This window comes from Mustelus asterias, chromosome 8 (assembly GCF_964213995.1).
Source record: "Mustelus asterias chromosome 8, sMusAst1.hap1.1, whole genome shotgun sequence".
In the NCBI taxonomy this organism is placed as follows: domain Eukaryota; kingdom Metazoa; phylum Chordata; class Chondrichthyes; order Carcharhiniformes; family Triakidae; genus Mustelus; species Mustelus asterias.
In genome coordinates, this window is record NC_135808.1 from 49,807,503 (window position 1) to 49,834,220 (window position 26,718).

At 47.1% G+C, this 26,718-nt stretch overlaps 1 protein-coding gene across 1 annotated transcript in view; it reads left to right on the top strand.

The window, feature by feature from the left end:
• The window catches only part of LOC144497728 (rab GTPase-activating protein 1-like), a 421,278-nt gene that overhangs the window by 89,117 nt on the left and 305,443 nt on the right, over positions 1-26,718 (top strand). Inside the window, exons 6-7 of the mRNA XM_078219169.1 lie at positions 8,149-8,306; positions 8,966-9,076. Of these exons, the coding sequence (XP_078075295.1) occupies positions 8,149-8,306; positions 8,966-9,076 (269 nt within the window). The remainder of the gene's footprint in view (positions 1-8,148; positions 8,307-8,965; positions 9,077-26,718) is intronic.

Sequence of the window (26,718 nt, forward strand, 5' to 3'; positions counted from 1 at the left end):
ACTGGTGGAAGTTGAATTCAGTTAATAAAATCTGGAATTATAAAGCCAGCCTCAGTGATGATGGAACTAACATTGATTGTCATAAAAATCCATCCGGTTCACTAATGTCCTTAGGGAAGGAAACCTGTTATCTTGGTCTGACCTACATGTGACTCCTAACTGCCCTCTGAGCTGGCCTAGCGAGGTCAGTTAAAGGACAATTTGGCTAGGCCAGCATTTGTTACCCATGCCTGTGATGCCCACTTCCCATAAAAAGAATTTTAAAAAACATGGAGTCCTAAATCTCACTCCTCGCTTGCAATCCCTGTTTCTCACCATTTAGGAAACACTCCTATATCTTGAGCCTGAAGTGAATGAGCTCGCATTGTGAACCTAATGTCGGTAGTCGGGAAATTATTAGAGTCCATTATCAAGGATTTCATAACTCAGCATTTGACAGACAGTGGTATAATCAGATAAAGTCAGCATGGATTTACAGAAGGAAAATCATGGTTGATCAATCTATTGGAATTCTTTGAGGATGTAATTAGTAGAGTTGACTGAGGAGAACCAATGGATGTGGTTTATTTAGACTTTCAGAAGGCTTTCAACAAGGTCTCGCATTACAGACTAGTATGTAAAGTTAAAGCAATGGGATTGCAGGTAATGCCTTGAGATGGATAGAAAGTTGGTTAGCAGATAGGAAGCAAAGAGTTGGCATAAATTCATTTTCTGATTGGCAGTCAGTGATTAATGGGCTTCCACAGGGACCTGTGCCAGGACCCCAACTGTTCACCTATATTAATGATTTGGAAGATGGAACTGAATTATCTCCAAATTTGGAAGAGGGAACTGTATTATCTCCAAATTTGCAGATGATACAAAGTGGGGTGGGAGGATGAGCTGTGAGGAGGATGCACAGATGCTTCAGCGTGATTTGGACAGGCTGAGTGTGTGGCATATGCATGGCAGATGCAGTTTAATGTGGATAAATGTGAGGTTATCTACTTTAGTAGCAATAATAGGAAAACATTATTTCTTGAATGTGGGTAAATTGAGAGTGCTGGATACTCAGCAAGACCTTGGTGTCCTTGTGCATCAGTCGCTGAAAGTAAGCATGCAGGTACAGTAGGCAGTAAAGAAGGCAAATAGTATATTGGCCTTTATAGCGAGAGGATTTGAGGATAGGGATGTTTTGCTGCAATTGTAGAGGGTGTTGGTGAGGCCACACCTGGAGTATTGTATGCAGCTTTGGTGTCCTTATCTGAGGAAGGATGTCCTTACTATGGAGAGAGTACAGCAAAGGTTTACCAGGCTGATACCTGGGATAGCAGGTCTGTCATATGAAGATAGGCTAAGTTGGTTAAGATTATATTCACTAGAGTTTAGAAGCGTGAGAGGGGATCGCATAGAAGCTAACAGGGCTAGACAGGGTAGATTCAGAAAGAATGTTCCCAGTGGTGGGGGCGTCCAGAACTAGGGTTCATACTTTGAGGATAAGGGGTAAACCTTTTAGAACTGAGGTGAGGAGAAATTTCTTCACCCAGAGGGTGGTGAATGTGTGTAATTCACCACCACAGAAAGTAGTCGAGGCTAAAACATTGTCTGATTTCAAGAAGAAATTAGATATAGCTCCAGAGACTAAAGGGATCAAGGGATATGGGGGAAGGGGGAATGAGGATATTGAATTCGATGATCAGCCATGATCAAAATGAATGGCAGAGCAGGCTCGAAGGGTCAAATGGCCTACAGTTACCTCTAGTTTCTATCCCACATTAAACTCCACTTGCCACAGTTTTGCCCACTCAATCATTCAATGACCCTTTGCAGAAATACTTCCTGTACCCAACTATACAACTGTGGCACTTACATTCGTGTCATCAGCAAAGTTAGATGTACAGCTCTCTATTCTTTCCTTCAATCATTAAATATCACAAAAGCCTAAGGCCCAGATTGCTGGGAGATGTCATCAGCCACATTCTATTAATTTGATGAAATGACCATTATTCACGTTGTCTCCAAACTCTTAACCAATTTCTGTTCCAGCCAATAGGCTGCCTTCAATTCCTTGTACAATGCCTTCTGAAAACCCGTGAAAATAAAATCCATAGACACTGCCTTATCTATCACATTAGTGACTCCTCAAAATATTCAATTAATTTTGTTAGTCATGACCTAACCTTTAAAAATGCATGCTGTCCCCGATCATTTGTCTATGTGATTAGTTACGCTGCATTTAATAACATAGTCACCTGACTTTATATGCCTAGAGGAGAGGTTTCAGGAAATCGTAGGTATTCTCTGAATTGTCTTTCTAATGGCCTTCATGATCCCTACTTCACTATTGGAGGGTCTGCAAAAGACCTCAGGCTTGCAGCCTCTCCCATCTGGGAATCAGTTATTTGGTCACAAAATTGTCTAGCAATATTATCAGTAGACCCAGGCAACTCATAGCATCAATTCAGCACAGTACTTTGGGGGAGGAAACATATAAGATACAGTATTTGGATAAGTAAAACAATTTTAATGACTTCTTTATAATGTTTTAATACTGTTTTATGCTTCAGGAATATCTATGGTGCTTTATGCTTCTCATACTTGTGGTTAGGCCAGTGGGTTTCAACCTTTGCTTTGTTTGCGGAACCCTCTAATAGGTTTTGAAATTCTGTTGAACTCAACCCTCTTCCTGCTCGCTTCCCAGTGTATAAAGGACAGGTAAAAACTATTGAGCCATTAAATGGAAATACAAAGATTATTTTTCACCAAATGCATTTTGCATCTGGGAGGTTTTGCGTTTTATTTGTTGTGCTAGGGCCTTTAATGGGGTCTTGTATTGGCTCGCAGCAGTTCCCTCAAATGCACTTGATAGAAAATTGCAGACATGTCATTGAGACTGAGCTGGAGCCCAGGAGATTGGGGTGGTTATTTTGGGGAGTTTGAAAGTTGCGGGTGGAGTTTGGATGTTGGGGCAGAATTTGTGGAGTTTGAAAGCTGGGGTCGGAGTTTGGATGTCAGGTGGGAGTTTGAACGTCGGTATAGGGTTTGGGGAGTTTGAAAGCTGGGGGCGGAGTTTGGGGAGTTTGAAAGTCAGGGCGGAGTTTGGGGTTTGGGTCGGTGTTTGGTGGGGCCAGGGCGGGTTATGGGTTTTGGTGTCGGACAGAGAGAGGACACATGCCCTTTTTTCTTGCTCTGCCACTTTTTGTTTGGCTCACATCCCCCAACCCTTGTTGTCTCTTATGATGCCTTGCCCTTATATTGTGGCTTGTTATCTTCTTGTCCCCTGGAGTTTTTCATTTTTATTCATGATAGTCTTTTGTGTGGATTGGTGGATGGGGGTATATTTGTGTGGTGGGGGAACAGAGAAAAGGGGGATTCTTTTGTTTGTGGGATATGTGAGAGGAAGGAGAAACTTGAGGTAAAGGGGGGCAAGGGCATGAGGGAGGAGGCCTAAAGTCTTAGCACTTTTCAGCTTATATTTGGGTGGGCATTTGAGATCTCTTAATATTCCCTGTTCTGGAACCCGTGTAGGAAAATGACGCTAACCCATCTTTAGTGGTAGTTGTTGTTGCAGCAGATTCTATGGGCTGAATGTCTCAATAGTTCTATGACTATAGGTGGTTAGATGGGGTTGGTGAGGTTGGTCTCTTCCTTGTGGGTTTCTGCCGAGCTCCTGTTCACATTTCCTGTGTGTGATTTCTTCAGGGGGCGAATGTTGCTGAAGTGTCCGGTCATTTGATCTGGTGGATTCTGATTTGGTTTAGTTGCCGGGTGCAGAGGGTTTTGGACTGAGGCTACACAGGTACATGGGTCGGGGGTGTGGTTTGGTGTACAGGTGGGAGAGATGGTGGCTTGGTGGGGGGTGGGTGGAAGAGTGGGTGCCCCTGGAGGAGGAGGTAGTGGATGCGTTGATTCTGCTGTATTTTAGGTGGTTGGGGAGGAATGCTTGTTGAGGTGGTTTGTGTTGGGGGAGGTGGCTGTTAGGTTGGGGACTTTCGTTGTGTTCCCAGGGATTGGGGTGGATGTCAAGGTGATATGTGTGTGTTGGAGAATGTTTCTATAGGTAGAGGTTTCCTTTTTTTGTTTTTTTCGAGCTGGGGAGATTTTGTGTGCATGTTGCTGAGTAAGTCTCTGGATTGCGGGGGTGGGGGGATGCTTTTACTGAGAGGTAGTAGGTGGGTTGCTGGGGGAAGGCTAGGTGGGGGGAGAGTATCTGGGGGTTCCTTGACAAGGGGGGTGTTGGGTTTGAGGGTTTCTTCTTTATAGGGTGGGAGGTTTTTCTGTGGGTTTGGGGAATTGTTTCGGGTCTATGTGGTGTTATGTCTGGGTTGGTTATGTTGGTTTCTTTCTTATGGGGGTGAGGTCCCTCCATCTGTAGAGATTGGACGGTGGTTGTATTCGAGGTGTGGAGCTGGTTGCTTTACTGAGCAGTGGGATTTCTTTTTTTGCTTTGCTTCGGAATCTTGAGTTTGGGGTCAGGGCGGGATTTGGGGGTAAGGGACGGTTAAGTGGATTGGCAATGGTAAGTTCCTTAGTGTCAGGGGAATTAGCAAGGTAAATACGTGGGGTTACAGGGGTAGGGCCTGGGTGGGATTGTTGTCGGTTCAGGCTCGATGGGCCGCATGGCTTCCTTCTGCACTGTAGGGATTCTATGATCCTAACACCTGACCTCCCACCTAACCTCATTACCTCGCACTTGGCCCATAGCCTTGAATGTTATGATGTGCCAAGTCCTCATCCAGGTACTTTTTAAAGGATGTGAGGCAACTCACCTCTACCACCCTCCCAGACAGTGCATTCCAGACCATCACCACCCTCTGGGTAGCTAGAAAGGTTTTTCCTCACAGCCCCACTAAACCTCCTGCCCCTCACCTTGAACCCTTCTACTAAGAGCTTCAACTAAGAGGAACAGGTGATCCTTATCCACTCTGTCCATGTCCCTCATAATTTTGTATACCTTGATCAGATCACTCAGACTTCTCTGCTCCGACAAAAACAACCCAAACCTATGCAAACGTCTCTTTATAACTTAAATGTTCCATCCCATTCAGCATCCTGGTGAATCTACTCTGCACCCCCTCCAGTGTAATCACATCCTTCCTATAATGTGGCGACCAGAACTGCACACAGTACGCTAGCTGTGGCCCCACCAAAGTTCTTTATGACTCCAACATGACGTCCCTGCTTTTGTAATCTATGCCTCGATTGATAAAGGCAAGTGTCCCAGATGATTTTTCACCACCCTACTAACATGCCCTTCTGTCTTAGAGATCTATGGACAAACATGTCAAAGTCCCTTTGTTCCACAGAACTTCCTAGTGTCATGTTGTTCATTGAATACTTCCTTGTCAAATTACTTCTTCCAAAGTGTATTACCTCACACTTATCAGGGTTAAATTCCATCTGCCACTTATCTGCCCATTTGACCATCCGTCTATATCTTCTTGTAGCCCAAGCCATTCTACTTCACTGTTTACCACCCATCCAATCTTTGTGTCATTTGCAAACGTACTAATCCCATCCCCCACGAAGTCATCTATATCATTTATATAAATGACGAATAATGGGGGACCCAGTACAAATCTCTGTGGTTTGCCACTGGACACTGGCTTTCCAGTCACTAAAACAACCTTCTGTCATCACCCTCTGTCTCCTACAACTGAGCCAATTTTAAATCCACTTTAAATCTATCCTGTATCTCACGTGTATTTGCCTTCTTTATAAGTCTGCCACGTGGGATCTTGACAAAGGCTTTGCTGAAATCCATATAAACTACATCAATTGCACTACCCTGATCTACACACTTGGTCACCATCTCAAAAATTCAATCCAATTTGTTAGGCATGACTTTCCTCTGACGAAGTCATGCTGACTATCCCTTATCAAACCTTGCCTCTCCAAGTGGAGATAGATACTCTCCTTCAGAATTTTTTCAAATAGTTTTCCTACCACTGATATGAGACTCACTGTCTGTAGTTCCCTGGCTTCTCTCTACAACCGTTCTTAAATAGCGGAGCCACATTAGCTGTTCTCCAGTCCTCAGGAAATTTCACCCGTGGCCAGAGAGGAATTAAAAATTTTGGATCAGAGCTCCTGCAATCTCCTCTCTTGCCTTCCATAGCAGCCTGGGACACAATTCATTCAGACCTGGAGATTGTCCACTTTTAAGCCTGCCAACAACACCAATACCTGATCCTTCCCTGTGTCAATTTGCTCAAGCACCTCAGAGTCTCCCTTCCTGAATTCCATACCTTCATCCTCATTCACTTGGGTGAAGACAGATGTGAAGTATTCATTCAATACTTGACCAATGTCTATGGCTCCAATCATAGATTGCCCCCTTGGTTCCTACTGAGCCCTATTCTTTCCCTGGTTACCCTCTTCCCATTTATATACTTATAGAATATCTTGGGATTTTCCCTACTTTTACTAGCCAGATCTTTTTCATATCTCCTCTTTGCTTTCCTAATTGCTTTCTTAAGCTCATTCCTAAACTTTCTGTACTTTAATAATGCCCCTGTTGATTTGCTCCCCTTATACCTGCTAGAAGTCTTTCTTTTTCTTCTCATTGTATCCTGAATATCTCTGGTCATCCACGGTTCTCTGGGCTTGTTACTCCTTCCTATCACCCTTGAGGGAACATGCTGGCTTATACCCTCTCCATTTCCTTTTTGAATGCCCCCCCACTGCTCTTCTGTACATTTCTCCACCAGTAGCTGCTCCCAGTCTACCTTGACCAGATCCTGCATTATGTCACGAAACTCCGTTCTCCCCAAATTCAAAACTTCTTTTTTGCAACTTGTCTATTTCTTTGTCCACAAGAAGCTTAAATTGTACCATATTGTAATCACTGTCACAAAAATCCTCCCCCATCAGCACCTCAGTCACCTGCCTGGCTTCATTCTCCAGAATTAGATCCAGCACAACTCCTTCCCTTGTTGGACCCTCTACATATTGCTTTAAAAAGTCCTCTTGTACATGTTTCAAGAAATCCACTCCATCCAAATCCCTAACAATATATCTATCCCAGTTAATAGTCGGAAAGTTGAAATCGCCTACTTTAATTACCCTATTATTGTTTTTACACACCTTTGCGAATTGTGCACGTTTGCTCCTCAATTTCCCGCTGACTATCTGGGGGTCTATAATAAGGACCCTAGAAATATGACTGCCCCTTTTTTATTCCTAAATTCTAACCACAAAGCTTCATTTGATGCCCGCTCCAAAATATCATCTCTCCTTACTGCAGTAACTGACTCCTCAACTAATGATCAATGCCTCCACCACTTTTACCCCCTTCCCTGTCTTGCCTGAAGATTCTATATCCCAGAATGTTGAGTTGCCAATCCTGCCCCTCCCTCAACCACATCTCTGTGATGGTTGTTATATCACAATTCCATGTGTCAATCGTCACTCTCAACTTGTTCATTTTACCTGCCATGCTCCTGGCATTAAAGTAGAGGCTGTTCAGTCTGGCCTTAATCCTTTGAAACTTAATACAGCTACACTCGCTTTGACTTGATTGTTTTACTGTATGGTTCTGTGCCCTTATTCAGTGTCTCCTCCCCCTGCCAAATTAGTTTAAACTCCTCCCAACAGCACTAGCAAAATACCTGGCAAGGATATTAGTCCCGCTCTGGTTCAGATATAGGCCATTCCACTTGTATAGGTCCCACCTTCCCCAGAAATGGCCCAGTGATCCAAGAATCTAAAACCCTCCTTTCTGCACCAACTCTTAAGCCATGCATTCATCTGTACTATTCTCCTATTCTGTGGTCGCCAGCACGTGGCACTGGGCGTAATCCAGAGATTACAACCCGAGAGGACCTGCTAAAAAGCCTAGCTTCCTGAACTCTTGATGCAAGACCTCGTTCCTCTTTTTGCCTATGTTCTTGGTACCAACGTGTACCATGACCTCTGCCTTATCACCTTCCCCCTTCAGGAGGCCCTGCAGCCATTCAGTGATGTCCCATAATTTTACTCTTTTGGCCCCCAGTATCTTTCTAGTGAATCTAGGCTGTGCTCCCTCAAAGACCAATTCCTGAGTTGTGACACCCAGATGTGAACCCTGGATTCCAGAGGGGGATCTAACTGGAACTTTAGAAGTGGTCACGTGGGAGAGAGCATTGCTGCTGTACGGATCTAAAGCTGTACGTTTTTGCTTCTCTCCAGGTCAGCCGAATCCTGTACAGTTTTTCCACTGCTTTTCGCCGATCTTCCAAACAAGCAGCAGAGGTAAAAGACATGGGCGATGCAAGTCCTGAGAGCGACAGCTACAACTTCACTGTCTCCCTCGAAGTGAAGGAGGATGATGGAAAAGGCAATTTCAGGTGACACGACTGAAGTGTGATTTCAAACTGGGCACTGGGATGCTGCAGCTTTGGGGATTGGTGCCAAACCGTAATTAGTCAGCCTTAAAGTGAAAAAGAACTTGAATTTAGCATTTCTCATGACCATTTCACAGTCTCCCAAAACAATTTACTTTATTTACAGTACAGATTTACATGGCATAAGTGAAAATTATTGGCAGATCAGAAGATTGCACACAACATAAAAGCCAGCAAAGAATGGGAAATTGAGAGTATGAGAGAAAGCTCGCTAGAAATGTAAAACCAGATAAGAGTTTCTACAGGTATTCAAAAAGGAAAAGGGTGACTAAAGTGAGTGTTGGTCTCCCAGAGAGTGAAATGGGGAACTAAAGAAATAGCTTTGAATGGAAACTCTGTGCCTGTCTTCACTTAGAGCACACAAATAATATCCCAGAAATAAATGTAAATGAAGAATTGCAAGGGATGGGGGAACTTAAAACAATTACAACTATCAGGGAATGAATACTGAGAAAACTATGAGAACTGAAGGCTGACAAGTGCCTGGGTCTTGATGGATTCCATCCTAGGATCTTAAAAGAAGCGGTTGCTGAGATAATGGAGGCATGGAGAGAGTGATGAGTCGAGGATGCGAACAATCACAGCTTATATTGTCTTCACAGTGCTGTACCCAAGGATAGAGAGAAACTGTATTTCAAATTGCGACAGGGAATAGAGAAGAAACTGATCATCACCGTGCAGCAAACGTCAAACTGTGAACTGGCTGTTGAGCGGTAAGCTTATTATGTTGACCTTGTAAATTAAACATTGAAAGGGTTTCTAATGAGGACTGCAGCCTCTGTTTTAGGGCAATTGACAGAGAGGCCAGCCATTTGCTGTTTTCACAACCTCTTCCACGCAGCCTTCTGCGTGATATCATTGTATAGCGCAGTGGTTAGCACTGCTGCTTCACAGCTCCAGGGTCCCGGGTTCGATTCCCGGCTTGGGTCACTGTCTGTGTGGAGTTTGCACATTCTCCTCGTGTCTGCGTGGGTTTCCTCCGGGTGCTCCGGTTTCCTCCCACAGTCCAAAGATGTGCAGGTTAGGTTGATTGGCCAGATTAAAAATTGCCCCTTAGAATCCTAAAATGCATAGGTTAGAGGGATTAGCGGGTAAATATGTGGGGGTAGGGCCTGGGTGGGATTGTGGTCGGTGCAGACTCGATTGGCCGAATGGCCTCCTTCTGCACTGTAGTGTTTCTATGATTTCTATGATAAAATCGCATCTCGTACCCCACTTTCTGACTTACGGTAGGAGTTAACTCTGAGAGGTCTTGTTCAGGGTTTCATGCTTCATGGGTGTGCCCACGCAATAAGAGTTTGATCGACAGTATAGGTGGCTGGTTAGCTAATGAAGTGTGAACTGCCACTGATTTTGAATCCCTCCCTTACACTCTTGTTCAACTCTTTGATTCTCAAGAGGTAGCATCTCCATTGGTGGCCTGCCTGAGATCAGACAATTCAGCAGCTTCAAACCTGGGACATACTATGTCTGTGTGGTGTGACTATTCGCTGCTTCAACCAGGGGAGCATTTAAACTAGTGTGGCAGGGATGGGATCCCAGGAGTAGGATCAGATTCAGGTCAAGAAAATTCAGATAGAACATTAGCTAGTGATGTTGAAGATTAAGTGATAGAATTACAGGAGAAGGAATGTTTAAGAAGTGTCCAGCAAGGGAAATTGACGGGGTTAAATTGTTTCAATGCAAGGAGTATTGCAAGCAAGGTAGATGGGTTCAGGGCATGGGTAGACACGTGGCAAAGAATAGAAGGCACATGGCAGTATGATGTCATTGCTATAACAGCAACCCGGCTAAAAGAGGGGCAAAACAGGCAGCTCAATATCCAGGGTTACAGAGTCTTCAGACACGGTAGAGTGGGAGATAAGTAAGGAGGGGGAGTAGTACTAATGGTTAAAGAATCGATTTCAATTGTGAGAAGGGATGACAGACTGAACAGGTCAACGAGGCTTTATGGTTTGAGCTTAGAAATAAAAAAGGGGCAGTCACACGAGTGTAGTGGATGTTGTGTTGTGGGTTTTTGCAGGTGTTTGACAAGGTCCCACATGACAGATTGGTTAAAAACGTAAAAGCCATTGAGATACAGGGTAACGTGGCAAACTTGATGAAAAGTTGACTTAGTAACTTAGTTGGCTTACCCTTGCCAATGGAAAGTTGTTTCAAGTGGTGTTCCACAGTGTTCGGTATTGGGACCCTTGCTGTTTGTGTTATATATTAACGATTTGGATGTGACTATGGGGGCATGATTGGAAAATTTGCAGAAGACACAAAGGTTGGCCGAGTAGTGGATAGTGTAGAGGATAGCTATAATCTGCAAAATGATATTGATGGGTTGGTGGAGTGATCGGTAAAGCTTGGCCTCCCTAAATGCATTGCCTCACACACAGAGAAGTGTGAGGTAAAGCATTTGGGGAGGTCAAACAGTTATAGGGAATACACAATGAATGGGAATATACTAAGAAGGGTAGATGAAGTGAGAGATCTTGGCGTGCAAGTACATTGGTCCCTATGGCAGCAGTTCAAGTAGACAGGGTTGCAAAGAACGCATATGGAATGCTCTCCTTCAATAACGGAGGTATAGAATATAAAAGTAAGGATATAATGTTGGAATTGTATAAAACACTGGTGAAGCTACAACTGGAATAGTGTGTGCAGTTCTGGTCACCATATTACAGGAAGGATATAATTGCTCTGGAGAGAGTGCAGAGGAGATTTACAAGAATGTTACCAGGCTAGAAATGTGTAGCTACGAGGTGGGATTGGATAGGCTGGGGTTACAAACAAAGCAGGCTGAGAACGCAAAGGGTGGTGGATGTTGGGGATTCGCTGTCCGAGTTGGTGTTGGAGGCAGAGACCCTAAACTCTTTTAAAAAGTACCTGGATCTGCTCCTGAAATGCTGTAAGCTGCAGGGGTATGGGCCAAGTGCACAAAGGTGGGACCAGAAAGGACACCGGTCGAATGGCCTCCTCTGTGCTGTAACATTTCTATGGTTCTAAGAGTATGCTTTCTGTTTAAAATCTGCCTGGTGTATTTTCACAATGATTTAGCTTGCAAACACATTGCAGCTGAGCTTTGCCAGAAACGTTCTCGGATTCAGTTTGTCCCAACTGAGCACATGCCTGTTGGGAAATCACAGCTGGCCTCACTATTCCGGTAGTAGGGAGAGAAATGTCACCTTGTATCCTTGCCCTTGCTCGTCACCCAGCAATGTCTACTGAAGTTGCATCATTACTCTGTGCCCCCCTCCCCTCCCCCAGTCGCCACGTGTCTCCTCTCCCCCGGTTGCCATGTGTGTGTGTTTGCTCGCCAAATGCTTATTCGGTTCTCTCTGGTAATGAATGATGTTCATTGCTAATGTTGCATAGATCTGTAAAATCTTGCAAAGCCAAGTTAGTGGGACTGTCCTATTTACGTTGTACATAGCTGCATTGTTCCTAGATTTTGGAGTCCGGACAGAGTCTTCTATAATCAATTTGATTTACTTAGTACAATGATAACATCAAAACATTCAAAAGCACTCTGGCAAAATGCGATGGGGACTTGAAAGCATTTGCAGCTGATGTAATTCTCCCCTTCTGAATTGAAAATTAAATTCATTCAAAATTTCATTATTCAATAACCTAATTAAATGCTGTCTCCCAAATGAAGCTTAGGAAATGTTTAAAAATGTATTCTGGTATTTAGATAATGTGGAATGTGTTTTGAGAACAGTATACCTATTGTCACCATTCAGTGAATGATTATCTTTCAGAATGTCAGCTTAACATTGTGTTTTTAGAAGTTTGTATAATGGTTCAGTAGGAAAATATTGGATTGAATATGACTTGAAAACAGGAAAATACCTCGACGGTGAAACACTGAGATATGCCCAACCCTCACTGAAACACCCCGACAGTGAAACACTGTGAGATATACCCAGCCCCACACTGAAACACCCCGACAGTGAAACACTGAGATATACCCAGCCCACACTGAAACACCCCGACAGTGAAACACTGAGATATACCCAACCCACACTGAAACACCCCGATAGTGAAACACTGAGATATACCCAGCCCACACTGAAACACCCCGATAGTGAAACACTGAGATATACCCAGCCCACACTGAAACACCCCGACAGTGAAACACTGAGATATACCCAGCCCACACTGAAACACCCCGACAGTGAAACACTGTGAGATACCCAGCCCCACACTGAAACACCCCGATAGTGAAACACTGAGATATACCCAGCCCACACTGAAACACCCCGACAGTGAAACACTGAGATATACCCAGCCCACACTGAAACACCCCGACAGTGAAACACTGAGATATACCCAGCCCTCACTGAAACACCCCGACAGAGAAACACTGAGATATACCCAGCCCACACTGAAACACCCCGACAGTGAAACACTGAGATATACCCAGCCCACACTGAAACACCCCGACAGTGAAACACTGAGATATACCCAGCCCACACTGAAACACCCCGACAGTGAAACACTGAGATATACCCAGCCCACACTGAAACACCCGACACTGAAACACTGAGATATACCCAGCCCACACTGAAACACCCCGACAGTGAAACACTGAGATATACCCAGCCCACACTGAAACACCCTGACAGTGAAACACTGTGAGATATACCCAGCCCCACACTGAAACACCCCGATAGTGAAACACTGAGAGATATACCCAGCCCTCACTGAAACACCCCGATAGTGAAACACTGAGATATGCCCAACCCACACTGAAACACCCCGACAGTGAAACACTGAGATATACCCAGCCCCACACTGAAACACCCCGATAGTGAAACACTGAGATATACCCAGCCCCACACTGAAACACCCCGACAGTGAAACACTGAGATATACCCAACCCACACTGAAACACCCCGACAGTGAAACACTGAGATATACCCAACCCTCACTGAAACACCCCGACAGTGAAACACTGAGATATACCCAACCCACACTGAAACACCCCGACAGTGAAACACTGAGATATACCCAGCCCCACACTGAAACACCCCGATAGTGAAACACTGTGAGATATACCCAGCCCACACTGAAACACCCCGATAGTGAAACACTGAGATATGCCCAACCCACACTGAAACACCCCGACAGTGAAACACTGAGATATACCCAACCCTCACTGAAACACCCCGACAGTGAAACACTGTGAGATACCCAGCCCCACACTGAAACACCCCGATAGTGAAACACTGAGATATACCCAGCCCACACTGAAACACCCCGACAGTGAAACACTGAGATATACCCAGCCCACACTGAAACACCCCGACAGTGAAACACTGAGATATACCCAGCCCTCACTGAAACACCCCGACAGAGAAACACTGAGATATACCCAGCCCACACTGAAACACCCCGACAGTGAAACACTGAGATATACCCAGCCCACACTGAAACACCCCGACACTGAAACACTGAGATATACCCAGCCCACACTGAAACACCCCGACAGTGAAACACTGAGATATACCCAGCCCACACTGAAACACCCCGACAGTGAAACACTGAGATATACCCAACCCTCACTGACACACCCCGACAGTGAAACACTGAGATATACCCAGCCCACACTGAAACACCCGACACTGAAACACTGAGATATACCCAGCCCACACTGAAACACCCCGACAGTGAAACACTGAGATATACCCAGCCCACACTGAAACACCCTGACAGTGAAACACTGTGAGATATACCCAGCCCCACACTGAAACACCCCGATAGTGAAACACTGAGAGATATACCCAGCCCTCACTGAAACACCCCGATAGTGAAACACTGAGATATACCCAGCCCTCACTGAAACACCCCGACAGTGAAACACTGAGATATACCCAGCCCCACACTGAAACACCCCGATAGTGAAACACTGAGATATACCCAGCCCCACACTGAAACACCCCGACAGTGAAACACTGAGATATACCCAACCCACACTGAAACACCCCGACAGTGAAACACTGAGATATACCCAACCCACACTGAAACACCCCGACAGTGAAACACTGAGATATACCCAGCCCCACACTGAAACACCCCGATAGTGAAACACTGTGAGATATACCCAGCCCACACTGAAACACCCCGATAGTGAAACACTGAGATATGCCCAACCCACACTGAAACACCCCGACAGTGAAACACTGAGATATACCCAACCCTCACTGAAACACCCCGATAGTGAAACACTGAGATATACCCAGCCCACACTGAAACACCCCGATAGTGAAACACTGAGATATACCCAACCCTCACTGAAACACCCCGACAGTGAAACACTGAGATATACCCAGCCCACACTGAAACACCCCGACAGTGAAACACTGAGATATACCCAACCCTCACTGAAACACCCCGACAGTGAAACACTGAGATATACCCAGCCCCACACTGAAACACCCCGACACTGAAACACTGAGATATACCCAACCCACACTGAAACACCCCGACAGTGAAACACTGAGATATACCCAACCCTCACTGAAACACCCCGATAGTGAAACACTGAGATATACCCAGCCCACACTGAAACACCCCGATAGTGAAACACTGAGACATACCCAGCACACACTGAAACACCCCGACAGTGAAACACTGAGATATACCCAGCCCTCACTGAAACACCCCGACAGTGAAACACTGAGATATACCCAGCCCCACACTGAAACACCCCGATAGTGAAACACTGAGATATACCCAGCCCCACACTGAAACACCCCGACAGTGAAACACTGAGATATGCCCAACCCTCACTGAAACACCCCGACAGAGAAACACTGAGATATACCCAGCCCACACTGAAACACCCCGACAGTGAAACACTGTGAGATATACCCAGCCCCACACTGAAACACCCCGACACTGAAACACTGAGATATACCCAGCCCTCACTGAAACACCCCGACAGTGAAACACTGAGATATACCCAGCCCACACTGAAACACCCCGACAGTGAAACACTGTGAGATATACCCAGCCCCACACTGAAACACCCCGACACTGAAACACTGAGATATACCCAGCCCTCACTGAAACACCCCGACAGTGAAACACTGAGATATACCCAACCCTCACTGAAACACCCCGATAGTGAAACACTGAGATATACCCAACCCTCACTGAAACACCCCGACACTGAAACACTGAGATATGCCCAGCCCCACACTGAAACACCCCGATAGTGAAACACCCCGACAGTGAAACACTGAGATATGCCCAACCCTCACTGAAACACCCCGACAGAGAAACACTGAGATATACCCAACCCTCACTGAAACACCCCGACAGTGAAACACTGAGATATGCCCAACCCTCACTGAAACACCCCGACAGAGAAACACTGAGATATACCCAGCCCTCACTGAAACACCCCGATAGTGAAACACTGAGATATACCCAACCCTCACTGAAACACCCCGACAGTGAAACACTGAGATATGCCCAACCCTCACTGAAACACCCCGACAGAGAAACACTGAGATATACCCAGCCCACACTGAAACACCCCGACAGAGAAACACTGAGATATACCCAGCCCACACTGAAACACCCCGACACTGAAACACTGTGAGATATACCCAGCCCACACTGAAACACCCCGACAGTGAAACACTGAGATATACCCAGCCCCACACTGAAACACCCCGACACTGAAACACTGAGATATACCCAGCCCCACACTGAAACACCCCGACAGTGAAACACTGAGATATGCCCAACCCTCACTGAAACACCCCGACAGTGAAACACTGTGAGATATACCCAGCCCCACACTGAAACACCCCGACAGTGAAACACTGAGATATACCCAACCCTCACTGAAACACCCTGACAGTGAAACACTGTGAGATATACCCAGCCCTCACTGACACACCCCGATAGTGAAACACTGAGATATACCCAACCCTCACTGAAACACCCCGACAGTGAAACACTGTGAGATATACCCAGCCCTCACTGAAACAGCCCGACAGTGAAACACTGTGACATATACCCAGCCCTCACTGAAACAGCCCGACAGTGAAACACTGAGATATACCCAACCCTCACTGAAACACCCCGACAGAGAAACACTGTGAGATATACCCAGCCCTCACTGAAACAGCCCGACAGTGAAACACTGAGATATACCCAGCCCTCGCTGAAACACCCCGATAGTGAAACACTGAGATATACCCAGCCCACACTGAAACACCCCGACAGTGAAACACTGAGATATACCCAGCCCCACACTGAAACACCCCGACAGTGAAACACTGAGATATACCCAGCCCTCACTGAAACACCCTGACAGTGAAACACTGTGAGATATACCCAACCCACACTGAAACACCCCGACAGTGAAACACTGTGAGATATACCCAGCCCTCACTGAAACAGCCCGACAGTGACACACTGAGATATACCCAGCCCCACACTGAAACACCCCGATAGTGAAACACTGAGAGATATACCCAGCCTTCACTGAAACACCCCGACAGTGAAACACTGTGAGATATACCCAACCCACACTGAAACACCCCGATAGTGAAACACTGAGATATACCCAACCCTCACTGAAACACTGTGAGATATACCCAACCCTCACTGAAACACTCTGATAGTGAAACACTGAGATATACCCAGCCCCACACTGAAACACCCCGACACTGAAACACTGAGATATACCCAACCCTCACTGAAGCACCCCGACAGTGAAACACTGTGAGATATACCCAGCCCTCACTGAAACACCCCGACAGTGAAACACTGAGATATACCCACCCCTCACTGAAACACCCCGACAGTGAAACACTGAGATATACCCAACCCTCACTGAAACACCCCGATAGTGAAACACTGAGATATACCCAACCCACACTGAAACACCCCGACAGTGAAACACTGTGAGATATACCCAGCCCACACTGAATCACCCCGACACTGAAACACTGAGATATACCCAGCCCCACACTGAAACACCCCAACAGTGAAACACTGAGATATACCCAACCCCACACTGAAACACCCCGACAGTGAAACACTGAGATATACCCAGCCCCACACTGAAACACCCCGACACTGAAACACTGAGATATACCCAGCCCACACTGAAACACCCCGACAGTGAAACACTGAGATATACCCAACCCCACACTGAAACACCCCGACAGTGAAACACTGAGATATACCCAGCCCCACACTGAAACACCCCGACAGTGAAACACTGTGAGATATACCCAGCCCACACTGAAACACCCCGATAGTGAAACACTGAGATATACCCAACCCTCACTGAAGCACCCCGACAGTGAAACACTGTGAGATATACCCAGCCCCACACTGAAACACCCCGACACTGAAACACTGAGATATACCCAACCCTCACTGACACACCCCGACAGTGAAACACTGTGAGATATACCCAGCCCACACTGAAACACCCTGACACTGAAACACTGAGATATACCCAACCCCACACTGAAACACCCCGATAGTGAAACACTGTGAGATATACCCAGCCCACACTGAAACACCCCGACAGAGAAACACTGTGAGATATACCCAAACCTCACTGAAACACTGTGAGATATACCCAGCCCACACTGAAACACCCCGACAGTGAAACACTGTGAGATATACCCAACCCTCACTGAAACACCCCGATAGTGAAACACTGAGATATACCCAGCCCTCACTGAAACACCCGACACTGAAACACTGAGATATACCCAACCCTCACTGAAACACCCCGACAGTGAAACACTGAGATATACCCAACCCTCACTGACACACCCCGACACTGAAACACTGAGATATACCCAACCCTCACTGAAACACCCCGACAGTGAAACACTGTGAGATATACCCAACCCTCACTGAAGCACCCCGATAGTGAAACACTGAGATATATCCAGCCCACACTGAAACACCCCGATAGTGAAACACTGTGAGATATACCCAACCCACACTGAAACACCCCGACAGTGAAACACTGAGATATACCCAGCCCTCACTGAAACACCCCGACAGTGAAACACTGTGAGATATACCCAACCCACACTGAAACACCCCGACAGTGAAACACTGAGATATACCCAGCCCCACACTGAAACACCCCGACAGTGAAACACTGAGATATACCCAGCCCCACACTGAAACACCCCGACAGTGAAACACTGAGATATACCCAGCCCACACTGACACACCCCGACAGTGAAACACTGAGATATACCCAACCCTCACTGAAGCACCCCGACAGTGAAACACTGAGATATACCCAACCCTCACTGAAGCACCCCGACAGTGAAACACTGTGAGATATACCCAGCCCCACACTGAAACACCCCGATAGTGAAACACTGAGATATACCCAACCCTCACTGAAACACCCCGACAGTGAAACACTGAGATATACCCAGCCCCACACTGAAACACCCCGACACTGAAACACTGTGAGATATACCCAAACCTCACTGAAACACTGTGAGATATACCCAGCCCTCACTGAAACACCCCGACAGTGAAACACTGAGATATACCCAACCCTCACTGAAACACCCCGACAGTGAAACACTGAGATATACCCAGCCCCACACTGAAACACCCCGACAGTGAAACACTGAGATATACCCAACCCCACACTGAAACACCCCGATAGTGAAACACTGAGATATACCCAGCCCCACACTGAAACACCCCGACAGTGAAACACTGAGATATACCCAGCCCACACTGAAACACCCCGATAGTGAAACACTGAGATATACCCAGCCCCACACTGAAACACCCCGACACTGAAACACTGAGATATACCCAGCCCACACTGAAACACCCCGACAGTGAAACACTGTGAGATATACCCAGCCCCACACTGAAACACCCCGACACTGAAACACTGAGATATACGCAACCCTCACTGACACACCCCGACAGTGAAACACTGTGAGATATACCCAGCCCACACTGAAACACCCCGACACTGAAACACTGAGATATACCCAACCCTCACTGAAACACCCCGACAGTGAAACACTGTGAGATATACCCAAACCTCACTGAAACACTGTGAGATATACCCAGCCCACACTGAAACACCCCGACAGTGAAACACTGTGAGATATACCCAACCCTCACTGAAACACCCCGATAGTGAAACACTGAGATATACCCAACCCTCACTGAAACACCCCGACACTGAAACACTGTGAGATATACCCAACCCTCACTGAAACACCCCGATAGTGAAACACTGTGATATACCCAACCCTCACTGAAACACCCCGACAGTGAAACACTGTGAGATATACCCAGCCCCACACTGAAACACCCCGACAGAGAAACACTGTGAGATATACCCAAACCTCACTGAAACACTGTGAGATATACCCAGCCCACACTGAAACACCCCGACAGTGAAACACTGTGAGATATACCCAACCCTCACTGAAACACCCCGATAGTGAAACACTGAGATATACCCAACCCTCACTGAAACACCCCGACACTGAAACACTGTGAGATATACCCAACCCTCACTGAAACACCCCGATAGTGAAACACTGTGATATACCCAACCCTCACTGAAACACCCCGACAGTGAAACACTGTGAGATATACCCAGCCCCACACTGAAACACCCCGATAGTGAAACACTGTGAGATATACCCAGCCCCACACTGAAACACCCCGACAGTGAAACACTGAGATATACCCAGCCCTCACTGAAACACCCCGACACTGAAACACTGTGAGATATACCCAGCCCACACTGAAACACCCCGATAGTGAAACACTGAGATATACCCAACCCACACTGAAACACCCCGACAGTGAAACACTGAGAGATATACCCAACCCACACTGAATCACCCCGACACTGAAACACTGAGATATACCCAGCCCCACACTGAAACACCCCGACAGTGAAACACTGAGATATACCCAACCCCACACTGAAACACCCCGACAGTGAAACACTGAGATATACCCAGCCCCACACTGAAACACCCCGACAGTGAAACACTGTGAGATATACCCAGCCCACACTGAAACACCCCGATAGTGAAACACTGAGATATACCCAACCCTCACTGAAGCACCCCGACAGTGAAACACTGTGAGATATACCCAGCCCCACACTGAAACACCCCGACACTGAAACACTGAGATATACCCAACCCTCACTGACACACCCCGACAGTGAAACACTGTGAGATATACCCAGCCCACACTGAAACACCCTGACACTGAAACACTGAGATATACCCAACCCCACACTGAAACACCCCGATAGTGAAACACTGTGAGATATACCCAGCCCACACTGAAACACCCCGACAGTGAAACACTGTGAGATATACCCAACCCTCACTGAAACACCCCGATAGTGAAACACTGAGATATACCCAGCCCTCACTGAAACACCCGACACTGAAACACTGAGATATACCCAACCCTCACTGAAACACCCCGACAGTGAAACACTGAGATATACCCAACCCTCACTGACACACCCCGACACTGAAACACTGAGATATACCCAACCCTCACTGAAACACCCCGACACTGAAACACTGAGATATACCCAACCCTCACTGAAACACCCCGACACTGAAACACTGAGATATACCCAACCCTCACTGAAGCACCCCGATAGTGAAACACTGAGATATACCCAGCCCACACTGAAACACCCCGATAGTGAAACACTGTGAGATATACCCAACCCACACTGAAACACCCCGACAGTGAAACACTGAGATATACCCAGCCCTCACTGAAACACCCCGATAGTGAAACACTGTGAGATATACCCAACCCACACTGAAACACCCCGACAGTGAAACACTGAGATATACCCAGCCCCACACTGAAACACCCCGACAGTGAAACACTGAGATATACCCAGCCCCACACTGAAACACCCCGACAGTGAAACACTGAGATATACCCAGCCCCACACTGAAACACCCCGACAGTGAAACACTGAGATATACCCAACCCCACACTGAAACACCCCGACAGTGAAACACTGAGATATACCCAACCCTCACTGAAGCACCCCGACAGTGAAACACTGAGATATACCCAGCCCACACTGACACACCCCGACAGTGAAACACTGAGATATACCCAACCCTCACTGAAGCACCCCGACAGTGAAACACTGAGATATACCCAGCCCTCACTGAAACACCCCGACAGTGAAACACTGAGATATACCCAACCCTCACTGAAGCACCCCGACAGTGAAACACTGTGAGATATACCCAGCCCCACACTGAAACACCCCGACACTGAAACACTGAGATATACCCAGCCCACACTGAAACACCCCGATAGTGAAACACTGAGATATACCCAACCCTCACTGAAGCACCCCGACAGTGAAACACTGTGAGATATACCCAAACCTCACTGAAACACTGTGAGATATACCCAGCCCTCACTGAAACACCCCGACAGTGAAACACTGAGATATACCCAACCCACACTGAAACACCCCGACACTGAAACACTGAGATATACCCAACCCCACACTGACACACCCCGACAGTGAAACACTGAGATATACCCAACCCTCACTGAAACACCCCGACAGTGAAACACTGAGATATACCCAACCCACACTGAAACACCCCGACACTGAAACACTGAGATATACCCAACCCCACACTGACACACCCCGACACTGAAACACTGAGATATACCCAACCCCACACTGACACACCCCGACAGTGAAACACTGAGATATACCCAACCCTCACTGAAGCACCCCGACAGTGAAACACTGTGAGATATACCCAGCCCTCACTGAAGCACCCCGACAGTGAAACACTGAGATATACCCAACCCTCACTGAAACACCCCGACAGTGAAACACTGAGATATACCCAGCCCCACACTGAAACACCCCGACAGTGAAACACTGAGATATACCCAACCCCACACTGAAACACCCCGACACTGAAACACTGAGATATACGCAACCCTCACTGACACACCCCGACAGTGAAACACTGTGAGATATACCCAGCCCACACTGAAACACCCCGACACTGAAACACTGAGATATACCCAACCCTCACTGAAACACCCCGACAGTGAAACACTGTGAGATATACCCAGCCCCACACTGAAACACCCCGACAGAGAAACACTGTGAGATATACCCAAACCTCACTGAAACACTGTGAGATATACCCAGCCCACACTGAAACACCCCGACAGTGAAACACTGTGAGATATACCCAACCCTCACTGAAACACCCCGATAGTGAAACACTGAGATATACCCAACCCTCACTGAAACACCCCGACACTGAAACACTGTGAGATATACCCAACCCTCACTGAAACACCCCGACACTGAAACACTGTGAGATATACCCAGCCCACACTGAAACACCCCGACAGTGAAACACTGAGAGATATACCCAGCCCACACTGAAACACCCCGACAGTGAAACACTGAGAGATATACCCAGCCCCACACTGAAACACCCCGACACTGAAACACTGTGAGATATACCCAGCCCACACTGAAACACCCCGACACTGAAACACTGTGAGATATACCCAGCCCCCACTGAAACACCCCGACAGTGAAACACTGAGATATACCCAGCCCCACACTGAAACACCCCGACAGAGAAACACTGTGAGATATACCCAAACCTCACTGAAACACTGTGAGATATACCCAACCCTCACTGAAACACCCCGACAGTGAAACACTGTGAGATATACCCAACCCTCACTGAAACACCCCGACAGTGAAACACTGTGAGATATACCCAGCCCCACACTGAAACACCCCGACAGAGAAACACTGTGAGATATACCCAAACCTCACTGAAACACTGTGAGATATACCCAACCCTCACTGAAACACCCCGACAGTGAAACACTGTGAGATATACCCAACCCTCACTGAAACACCCCGACACTGAAACACTGAGATATACCCAGCCCCACACTGAAACACCCCGACACTGAAACACCCCGACACTGAAACACTGAGATATACCCAACCCTCACTGAAACACCCCGACACTGAAACACTGAGATATACCCAGCCCCACACTGAAACACCCCGACAGTGAAACACTGAGATATACCCAGCCCCACACTGAAACACCCCGACACTGAAACACTGTGAGATATACCCAGCCCCACACTGAAACACCCCGACAGTGAAACACTGAGATATACCCAGCCCTCACTGAAACACCCCGACAGTGAAACACTGAGATATACCCAGCCCACACTGAAACACCCCGACAGTGAAACACTGAGATATACCCAGCCCCACACTGAAACACCCCGACACTGAAACACCCCGACACTGAAACACCCCGACACTGAAACACTGAGATATACCCAGCCCACACTGATACACCCCGACAGTGAAACACTGAGATATACCCAACCCACACTGAAACACCCCGACAGTGAAACACTGAGATATACCCAGCCCACACTGAAACATCCCGATAGTGAAACACTGAGATATACCCATCCACACTGAAACACCCCGACAGTGAAACACTGAGATATACCCATCCACACTGAAACACCCCGACAGTGAAACACTGAGATATACCCAACCCACACTGAAACACCCCGACAGTGAAACACTGAGATATACCCAACCCACACTGAAACACCCCGACAGTGAAACACTGAGATATACCCAGCCCTCACTGAAACACCCCGACAGTGAAACACTGAGATATACCCAGCCCACACTGAAACATCCCGATAGTGAAACACTGAGATATACCCATCCACACTGAAACACCCCGACAGTGAAACACTGTGAGATATACCCAACCCACACTGAAACACCCCGACAGTGAAACACTGAGATATACCCAGCCCTCACTGAAACACCCCGATAGTGAAACACTGTGAGATACCCAGCCCCACACTGAAACACCCCGACACTGAAACACTGTGAGATATACCCAACCCTCACTGAAACACCCCGATAGTGAAACACTGAGATATACCCAGCACACACTGAAACACCCCGACAGTGAAACACTGAGATATACCCAACCCTCACTGAAACACCCCGACACTGAAACACTGTGAGATATACCCAACCCTCACTGAAACACCCCGATAGTGAAACACTGAGATATACCCAGCACACACTGAAACACCCCGACAGTGAAACACTGAGATATACCCAGCACACACTGAAACACCCTGATAGAGAAACACTGTGATATACCCAGCACACACTGAAACACCCTGATAGAGAAACACTGTGATATACCCAACCCTCACTGATACACCCTGATAGTGAAACACTGTGAGATATGCCCAGCCCTCACTGATACACCCTGATAGTGAAACACTGTGAGATATGCCCAGCACAAACTGAAGCACCTCGACACTGAAACACTGAGATACCCAGCCCACACTCGAACACTGTAAGGTATACCCAGCCCACACTGAAACACCCCGACACTGAAACACTGTGAGATATACGCAGCGCACACTGAATCATCCCGACACTGAAACACTGTCAGAAAAACTCAGCGCACATTGAAACACCCCGACAGTGAAATAGTGATGTATACCCAGCGCACACTGAAAACCCCGAAACTGAAACACGGTGAGATATACCCAGCCCACACTGAAACACCCCAAAACTGAAACACTGTGAGATATACCCAGCCCACACTGAAATACCCCGACACTGAAACACGGTGAGATATACCCAGCCCCCACTGAATCATCCCGACAGAGAAACACTGTGATATACCCAGTGCAAACTGAAGCACTGAGATATACCCAGTCCTCACTGAAACACCCCAACAGAGAAACACTGATATACCCAGCGCACACTGAAACACTCCGACAGAGAAACACTGTGAGGTATACCCAGTGCACACTGAAAACCCCGACGCTGAAACACTGTGAGATCTACCCAGCCCACACTGACACATCCCGACAGAGAAACACTGAGATATACCCAGCCCTCACTGAAACACCCCGACAGTGAAACACTGTGAGATATACCCAGCCCTCACTGAAACACCCCGATAGTGAAACACTGTGAGATATACCCAACCCACACTGAAACACCCCGATAGTGAAACACTGAGATATACCCAACCCTCACTGAAACACCCCGACAGTGAAACACTGTGAGATATACCCAGCCCCACACTGAAACACCCCGACAGAGAAACACTGTGAGATATACCCAAACCTCACTGAAACACTGTGAGATATACCCAACCCTCACTGAAACACCCCGACAGTGAAACACTGTGAGATATACCCAACCCTCACTGATACACTCTGATAGTGAAACACTGAGATATACCCAACCCTCACTGAAACACCCCGACACTGAAACACTGAGATATACCCAGCCCCACACTGAAACACCCCGACAGTGAAACACTGAGATATACCCAGCCCCACACTGAAACACCCCGACACTGAAACACTGTGAGATATACCCAGCCCCACACTGAAACACCCCGACAGTGAAACACTGAGATATACCCAACCCTCACTGAAACACCCCGACAGTGAAACACTGTGAGATATACCCAGCCCTCACTGAAACACCCCGACAGTGAAACACTGAGATATACCCAGCCCACACTGAAACACCCCGACAGTGAAACACTGTGAGATATACCCAACCCTCACTGAAACACCCCGACAGTGAAACACTGTGAGATATACCCAGCCCTCACTGAAACACCCCGACAGTGAAACACTGAGATATACCCAGCCCACACTGAAACACCCCGACAGTGAAACACTGTGAGATATACCCAACCCTCACTGAAACACCCCGACAGTGAAACACTGAGATATACCCAGCCCTCACTGAAACACCCCGACAGTGAAACACTGAGATATACCCAACCCACACTGAAACACCCCGACAGTGAAACACTGAGATATACCCAGCCCACACTGAAACATCCCGATAGTGAAACACTGAGATATACCCATCCACACTGAAACACCCCGACAGTGAAACACTGTGAGATATACCCAACCCACACTGAAACACCCCGACAGTGAAACACTGAGATATACCCAGCCCTCACTGAAACACCCCGACAGTGAAACACTGTGAGATATACCCAACCCTCACTGAAACACTCTGATAGTGAAACACTGAGATATACCCAGCCCCACACTGAAACACCCCGACACTGAAACACTGAGATATACCCAACCCTCACTGAAGCACCCCGACAGTGAAACACTGTGAGATATACCCAGCCCCACACTGAAACACCCCGATAGTGAAACACTGAGATATACCCAACCCACACTGAAACACCCCGACACTGAAACA